At 46.7% G+C, this 9,329-nt stretch overlaps 1 protein-coding gene across 1 annotated transcript; it reads right to left on the reverse strand.

The window, feature by feature from the left end:
• Positions 1-484: 484 nt before the first annotated feature.
• Positions 485-8,809, reverse strand: LOC142784619 (solute carrier family 41 member 2-like). The gene is made up of 3 exons (XM_075883046.1): positions 8,788-8,809; positions 7,222-7,502; positions 485-754 (listed from the first exon to the last, which is right to left on the reverse strand). The coding sequence occupies exons 1-3, from the start codon at positions 8,807-8,809 to the stop codon at positions 485-487; spliced, it is 573 nt and encodes a 190-aa protein (XP_075739161.1).
• Positions 8,810-9,329: the final 520 nt, after the last annotated feature.

A 9,329-nucleotide genomic window follows, 5' to 3' on the forward strand; every position in this document is an offset into this window, starting at 1 on the left:
AGGTGGTAGCTTATATCTAACCAAGTATTGATCACTGGTATGTATCCCAAAGCGTCTTATAAATATTCATGTTCGATACTATACAGTGCTCGAAAAATGTACCATCACAAGTAAAAATAAGAAAAAGAAGACATAGTGTGGCGTTTATTAAAAATATCGCACGGTCAACCCATATAACTTGCTCAACACACAATTTTACGTCTTAACGTAGGTGACATCATGATATCAGTACGTTGTCGAAGCATACTTGACCTTTGTGACGTGTACATGCATACACGCACATAGTAAACAGAACTGAAGGATCGGCAAATTTTCATTTTTGCAAATATCATTGACGTAATAAAGATAAAAGCATAATAACCTTAAAAACAACAAAAAATAAATTAAGAAAGTAGACTTGTCATAACATATAAAAGCGCACAAGGTGCACTGACCACTGCAACTGCGCCTGCTCCATTCTACCGGAGCAAAGTACGTGGCATCGCTAGGACAACGTGGAGTTGCCGTAACTTGGCGTAGAAGACGCATGCGCAGTGAGATGAGTGGCCACGTGCACGTAAGAGCGCAGCTCTTCTTCTCGAACAGCCGATTTGTCGCCCATGCAGTAGAGCAACGCGTATGCCATGGTGAGAAACCCCGTGCCCAGAAAGTCGCCGCAGCCCGTCAGGCAGGGGATGGCCGCGTTGTCCGGGTCGACGCCCCAGTTCCATAGGTGGTACACGATGAGGCGTGCCAGGTACAGCAATACCAGAACCTGCACAATTCGAGTAAGTGTTGGCTGCTCCGGCATAATATTACTAGTCACAGTCGCACCTGTCAAAGCCCCGAAATAATTATTAGGCATGTCGTAGTACAGAGCTTCAGAAATTCTGACACCACCACCCGCCAAGGTGGGCTAGTTGCTAAGGCACTCGGCTGCTGAGTTGCAGGTCGTAGGATTGAATTCCGATTCCGGTGCCTGCATTTTCAATGGAGCCAAAAGTTCTATAGGCCCGTGTGCTCAAGGTTTGGGTGCACGCTAAAGAACCTTAGGTGGTTTATATATCCGGAGCCATCTACTACGGCGCCTTTCGTATGCATATTGTGTTTGGGGCCATAAACCACACATATTAACATGGTATCACATCCCCAGCTTATGTGGTCGTATATGCGACGGAGGCTCATGTGCTTGAGGCCCTTGTTTGAGGCCAAAGTGCTTAGATTTAGTTGAACGTTCAAGAACCTCAGGCGGTAGAAATTTCCGGAGCCACGCTCTACGGTCTCTCGCATATTCGTACAGTGGTTTGGGGACGTTATGCCCAAACAAATATAATGTGGCTGATTTCAGTAACGAGTACCGGCACCTGTTTGCCAGACATGCAAGACATGTAATTCATCTGGAAGGAGGAACAGGATGCAGCTTTCCCTGAACTACGGGAGCTTTTGCAGACACCGTGAGTCCTCGCTCACTTTGACCGAGATGCTGATACTGAGAGTCATATTGACGCCAGTAACATGAGTCTTGGTATTGACCTCGTCCAACTACAAGAGGGCACGGAGCAAGTGATAAAACTCTTTCTCGCGCTGACGTAAACTACTCCACGTCAGAAAAAGGGCGCCTCGCTGTTGTATGGGCCACGATTAAATTTAGGTCTTACCATCATGAACGCCACTTCAAGGTAGTAAACGACCATCATTCGTTGTGCTCGTTAGCCAACCTACAGGACCCGTGTGGGCGACTGGCAGGATGGCGTCTTCGTCTTCAGAAATTCAATTTCACGATCACTATCAAATTGGGCCGCAAGCACAAAGATACGGATTCGTTGTCCCACTCTCCTGTCGAAGTTTGTGGCCACGACAACGAAGATGACGGTAGTACTACAACTACGCTTACTACAAACGATCTGATTACACGACAGCACGCGGGAGACAAAATACGCACAGTTGTTGAAAACTTGAAAGACGTAACTTTTCCATACCTCATTGTATTTCTCGAAGTCTGTCGTCATACTGCCTGTGAGATGGGGCTCTGTATTAGAAAAACTCCAACGGCATTGAGAGAACTTATCTTCTTGTCGTGCCAACTGACATGCGTGACGACATCCTTATCGCCTGCCACGATGAGTTCACATCTGGTCATTTTGGTTCCTCTCGAACTCTCGCTCGACAAGCGTAATACTAACCTAAGCTTTACGCATCCGTTAAGTGATACGAGAAAATCTGCCAGGATTGTCAACGCCAAAAATCCCCGCCACTGAAGCCCATTGGCTTCTTTAAACAATCGAACCACCTAGTGTGGCGTTCGATCAGATAAGAATAGATTTACTGGGGCTCTTTCCGCTGACATCTGCCGGCAACAAGTGGACCTTAGCAGCCACAGACTATTTGACGAAGTAAGCCGAAACAAAGGCACTACAGCGCGCTACAGACGAAACGTAGTAAAAAAGGGCGTGCGTGGGCTTCGTATCCTTGGCTGTGCTGGCACAGAAAGTTGTCGCCGAGTATAGTGAACACTCATTCAGCCCGTTTGTCTGCGATAGAGAGGACACCAGAAAGCTAGCTGCTTCGCCCGCCGGAAGATGCGCCGAAGTGATTTGGCCAAGCCCGGGTGTTGTTCGGCATTGCGAGGGTTAGCAGAGCTGATCGCGCACGCGAACAGCGACGTCGCGCCTGGAACATCGATGACGCGCGGGCCAGGGAAGCCGAATTCAAGCGTCGGAGGTGAAAGATCAATGAAAGTGACGAGGTGCGAGTGCGAGAATGGAGACAGCTCGCGGGTAACACCGACGAGACGCAAGCCAGGAAAGCCAAGCGCAAGCGTCTTCAACGCGTAGGCAACGCCGACGAAACGCGAGCGAAGAAGCCAAGTGGAAGCACCGAGAGCGGAACGCCAACGCTGATGAATCCTCGACGTTGTCGTCGTTTGGAAACTTCTCGAAAGTGCCATGCGCCCTCCACGTAAGCACCCACCCACTAGCGCCAGGCTCCGCCGGGTGAACAGGAGGCGACATGTAAGAACAATCAGTACCTTCTCAAAGACACTATACTGCTCCGAGTGCGTTGCCGTGCGCATCGGTGATGTCTCTATCTTCGTGCTGTACGTCACTCCCAACCTGCCGAAGGAGCAGGTTCAGCGCTGTCTGGAGGAGACCCTGACCCATTGAAGCGAGGCGTGTCGATGTGCACCTCTTTTAGACGCGGGATACTTCAACGTTTTCTTCAGCGGAGAAGACATGAATGGCTGGTCGATTACATGCTAGACTTGCGTGTAAGTGCGTGTCGGCAGAACGGAAATCACCCACCACAATAAAAGGAATGCGCATCGATCTGGCCTTAGCCAACTGCGACGCAGAATGTCTGCAGGAACCTCTCAGCGTGCACTTCACCGATCACAAGGCGGCGATAATCAAGGCGAAACGCGCGCCTGCTCCGGTCCAGCGCCCGTGTCCACTGCGAAGAAACGACTAGACACACGCCAGCCATCGCTTCAAACGAATCTTCCAGCGCCCACCACAGCACCCGCGTTAGCGCCTTTCAATCCGTCACGCCACACGTGCACAACGCTGATGCTTCGCACCCTTTCAGGATTCCGTTCGGAGAGATCGTTCAAATTTTTTATTATTATAAATTCGAATCTCTAGTGCTTCTTCAACGTCCACCTAGATTAAATACATTGGCCTATAGCTTTTCCAGCTCAATCGGAAATGGGGCCGATGCAGAGGGGATAGGATCGCGAGACCTGCTGCTGACACTCGAACACCATAATTAATAGACCACCGTGGCGGGACTCAGGACAGCTGCTATTACTAAAAGCGTCTAAACAGTCTCTAAAAGGCCTTGTTGGCCGATTAGTGTTGTTACTTTGGTGTACTGACCATAAAATAGACAATATCGACAGACAAGAAATATTTGCGACTTAGGAATGTGATAGAGTAATAACATCCACTTAAAAATTATACCTGTACCTAAGAATTTTCCCTGTGTTTTTCACAGCATTTCTAGCTACCCTTTTTATTACAATGAACTTCCAGAGTCGCCATTGCTTTCGCGGCATTTTAGGTATCGCTACTTCACTAAAAGAAGAGTTGATTTCGTAATACATTGTGAGAGAGCAGCGTTTGCCTAAAGATGGCCTCTTGCTCATGCATGTCATAACCTACCTCTGTACCTTCTTGTTGGCATTTTTACGTATTCATTGCTTTCAATTAGCACTACTACACCCTAATTCTGAGCTCTTACTTTACATACCTCCCTGAAGGGCCTCTAAAGGGTGAAGGCCGAACATAATAAGCAGAGCCTCGGGGAAATTTCGAACGGCTAGAAAACAACGTGCTTAGATCAAGAAATTCTAGGTTACCTTATAGAGTATATGATCCGGATACTTAGAATATGAACAGGGCGAATTCACTAGCGAGTATTCTTTTTTGTTTTTCTCGCCTTTCTTTTTATTCCGCTGGTGAAGTGTTGCATGCAATTTGTCTCTTGAAGCGTCTATCTAGGAGGCATCCGCGTCGCTTCTCGCACTCATGATTTCTGAACGCCAAACCTCCCTAAGGACAACAACAACAAATATAATAATAATATTATTAATATAATAATAATAATATAATAATGATAATATCAATAATAATAATAATAATAATAATAATAATAATAATAATAATAATAATAATAATAATAATAATAATAATAATAATAATGAACTGACTCGTGACAAACTGACAGCTAAAGTGAATCCCCACATCCTCCATCCCTAGTGCACACGCCTCAGGCTGGGCTTAAAGCGTCATGGTTACCGGTGGGCAGTTACAGCACCTCACCGTGACTTCTTGTTCAAGGACAAAAAGCATCAAGCCTGCGCGGGCCGTGCAGCACTGTCACCGCGGAAGCAGTCAGAGCGGAATTTCTGAAGACTTCTTTTTATATGCATTGTGTAACTGCTACGAGCACACACGTAGGGTATTGATTATGCCATAAATAACAATTTTTTGTGGCAGGAAGGCATTTACTATGCCATTATTGGTTATAACGCAATTAGCAATGTGTGATGCCAGGTTGTTTATTTGCTGGTCTGGAACACTTTATTACTTATAATAACGCGATTCTTTTCTCGACATGAAAGTTGCCTAGTGTTAATATGCAACGAAGTTTCACGCACGAGGTTTAAAGCACCGGTGTAGCTTAGCGGTAAAATACTGGGCTGGCAGGCAGGGGACCCAGTTTCGGATCCCAGTCGGGCCTCGGAGTTTTTGTTTACTTCGCTTGTTTCTTTTTCTCCACAACGCACGATTGCGAATACGGACACCGGCGACGGACAATTACGGCACGAAGGCCCTTGCGCTCTCATAATATCTTTCTCTGTAATACATTTAACTGTCCGAAAACATGAAATTTACTAACAAAGTTAATGTATAGCTACAGGAGCCATTACCGCGGGAAATACTGAACTGAAAATTACGAACACAAAAGATAACAACATAGTCATGCAAAAAAACCCTCTAGCTGCGCTGAGCAGTAGTTATGTAAAACTTAATCAGCGAACGCAGAAAAACGGACGCAACCATTCACCTTTTGGCGCTCTAGAGTGCAATTACGAGTTTCTCAAATAGATGGCGCCAACGACTCGTGGAGGGTCAAAGTGAGTCAAAGCCATGGTTTGATTCTCTCTGAAAGCACGTCTTATTGTTGGTGCTTAGGCTGCGCAATTCTTCGCCGGGCTGAACTTAACCAGCACCGGATACAATAAAAAGTGATTCCGTACATGTCTACGCTTCAGTTTTATTGCAACCTATAGTTCCACTTGGTGATAGTTATCTGTACTTTTTTACCTTAATTGGAACATAGGCTTGCCAGTGCAATATTTATTTTTATTTACCTATTTATTTAAGTATACATCTGTATATTTATTTACTTATTTTCTGATTGATTGATACTGTGATCAGGTACACGATGTTGGCAGCTTGGTACATTATAAAGGTGCATCAAGTTAAAAAAGATAACACGGGAAAGACTGGTTTTGTTAGCACGTGTGCTTTGATAAACAAAACTAAAGGGCAATAAGCGTTAGTCCAGCATTCTTAGGCTCTAACAGGCGAGTTAGCACGAGGTGAAAGAGAAAAAAGAAACATACAAAATTATTCTAGCCAGAGAAAACAATTGCTTCCAACCGAAGGTGAGATTCAAATTGCGAGAGTTAACCTTGCGTCAACCTTTTACCGGGCTATTTGTTCCAATCCACTACCGTTAATACTGATTGATGTGTGGGGTTTAACGTCCCAAAACCACCTTATGCTTATGAGAGACGGCGTAGTGGAGGGCTCCGGAAATTTCGACCACCTGGAGTTCTTTAACGTGTACCCAAATCTGAGCAAACGGGCCTACAACAATTCCGCCTCCATCGGAAATGCAGCCGCCGCAGCCGGGATTTGATCCCGCGACTTGCAGGTTAGCAGCCGAGTACCTTAGCAACTAGGCCACCGCGGCGGGGCTACAGTGAATTCTAGGAAAGAAAGAATTAGGAACGTGTCGTGAATACAGTTGCAGCTAGTGAGTTCCTGTGTCTGGTATCATAACCTGACAAATATTGAAGGTGCGGCGTGTCGATCTTGAATTGACCTTTGATCAGTTGAAAGAAAGAATTTTAAATGGCATATACGAGAAGAAAGGATGACGTAATTGAGCCACCTTTGCAAAGCTGACCCGTTTTGAAGCCACCAGTGTCTGCCCAGCATTAGACATTTCACGCCAAGATCAAGTACACAACGATCCTTGCCGATACTGCGGCGCACTGGGGAGTATAGCACGCGGCAGATTTAATTCTAAATCCTTTTGTTCGGTGCACACCAGCCGGCCCACGCAGGAGGTTCAAAAATGAAACGCCACCGAAGTCATTAAATCCCACCGCATGCTCTGACATTTTGATCATTTGTTGGGCCGACAAGGTGGGCTTCACTCGTGTGATGATGCTCCCTCCTTTTTTCTTCCTTCCTACAGGCCCCGCCGAGACCGCAGCTTCAGCCATGAAATAAGGCGTCCAATGCTAACGATTTGAACTAAAGCAGCAGTTGTCCTCCTGTCTACTTTATCGGGTGTATTTGTGCGTCGACACCTGGGAGTGTTTGTCAGCGCTGTTCGTAGCCCTGATGGTTGCGTGCGGAATACTCATGTTTTTCCTCCTGTGTCTAAACAATAAGTGAATCCTTCGCGTTTCGTAATTACGCAACATGGTCGGTGGGGACACACCTGCCCTAGCGATGCACCACAATAGGCTGCGAAGAAGGTGATGGTCATGGAGACCTTGCCGAAGCGCAGAATCCTAGAGAGCACGGCGAACAGCGTCTGGCCGGGCACCACGACGCCGACGAGCACGTAGGCAACGTTGGCCATCTCCCCACCCTGGTAGTACATCTGTAGGGGCCCCACGCAGACGTGTTCCCCGAACGGTATGTCTCCCAGTGGCGTCAGCCGGTTCAGGTAACTGGACAAGCTGCAGCTGAAGACGGCTGCCAGGTTGCCGCCCAGCGCTGCAATCGGTAACCATCAGACACGCGGAGAATAGTATTTCACGGTTGGTTCGATCGCGATCCGAAACGAACTTCTTACACGTAAATGTTTTACGCTGGGATACACCACCGCTCTACTCACGCCTTTCTATCGAGGGTAATACGTTGTGAAACATACACACACAGATGACCAAGAAAAATTCGAAAAAAAGAACAAATTGTTCAGTCACCACTAGTCACACCTATGACACCTATATATAGCTCCGCAATATGCGGAGTGAAGCGACTCTAACACGGAACGCGCATTAATCAGCACACTAATGGTGAGCTATTTGTGTACGTTATTTTCTGTTGACGGTGATCATAGCTCGGTGGCACTTCAGCGTGTTCACATTTAATAACTGGCGAGATAGCGAGAAATGTGCGCTTTAGATATAACTTTAGAAGTCATGGCTCTTCCTCTGAATGTGTTCTTATGATCCGCACGAGTGAGCACGCCTCTGCAATACGTTAATTGCCGCTCGTGCAGGCGTGACCTTGATGCGGGTGGTTTAAACGTTTCACCGCTAGTTTCTGTTGAAGTTACGGAGAGCAAAAATGCCGATTCTCTCACTGCAGTGGCCGTCTTTACGGAAATGGTGCACTGCTCAAAAATTAAGAAGCAACAAATGTGAGAGCTGCTGATTCTTACTGGTCCTGTGTATACTTGAGCGTTCATTTTGTGCGTGTTACTTTGTGTCTGAGCAGCTAGTGAGAAGCTAGTACACAGTTCTTAGTTGGTGCTCGTCCTGTTGTATGTTCGTTTCGTGCGCCTGTTCTGCTTGAGCAGCGCGCGGCAAGTTTTGAGCTGCATGCCATTCTTCAAGTTAACCTAAATTAGCTGCTGCCGCCTTCATTCCTTCCCTGTTGTGGAATTGCGCAGTAAATGTTTAGATACCTCTGTCAAGATAAGTTTACCTTTCGGGTAAAAGCCTATTCTATGAAGGAAGGAATGGCCAATGCCTCCTTCTTTTCTTTCATAGCCAGTGCAAATGCGCGCTCCTCAACGGAAGCCATCGGTTTACCTTAGTTCGGAGAATGTTCGTGGTGTGTCGCCACACGTGCAGCTGCTGGCGCCACAGGTGCGTTCAAGCACTTTTCCTCGCAGGTATAGTGGACACCTTTATGTCTCGAATAATATATTTCTATCATATTTGTTATTGCTCCTAGGTTTGTGGCTCAGAACCTTGCCGATGCCACCTCATGGTACTCTTGAAGTCAGTGCATGAAGTAGTCTCGTAATGATGCTTCCCCATTGTTTGCTTACATTGCGCCATGAACGCCGACATGCTACCTCAGAACACCGTAGCATTTACAGAAGCAGCGTAAGCGCCAACATTGTGAACACCAGGAATGTAAGACACCACCCCGGGGATCTGTACACAACCGAACAAAACAATAGAGAGTTTTAGTGCTGGGTACGCATTCTCTTAGGGCGTTGCGGGCTTGGGAGGGCGCGGCGTTGCGTACCCAACCCATACCCAACTAAAATGCCTTTTAGTTGGCGCCACGGTTGCGCGCACGCAAACGCGTGCCGCACGAAGGTCACACGCGTTCGTTGCAACATAGCGTCCGGTCACGTAAGTATGTTTTAATTATTTTTTTACAATTTAAAGTGGTAAATTTGACGTGCATAGGTAAATGGAGTGAATTACTTTCAATAAATTCTTTTTAATTATTTTGACAGCTTTCAGCACTAAATACATTTTTTTTGTGTTTGCCGTAGTTGCAACTGAAGCCGGCACCGTCGAAGCCAAGCAATCCGGATGGCCGGTCGTAGTCCCACAAACGCGACAACAGAGCAATGGT

This window comes from Rhipicephalus microplus, unplaced genomic scaffold, assembly GCF_043290135.1.
Source record: "Rhipicephalus microplus isolate Deutch F79 unplaced genomic scaffold, USDA_Rmic scaffold_15, whole genome shotgun sequence".
Taxonomy (NCBI): domain Eukaryota; kingdom Metazoa; phylum Arthropoda; class Arachnida; order Ixodida; family Ixodidae; genus Rhipicephalus; species Rhipicephalus microplus.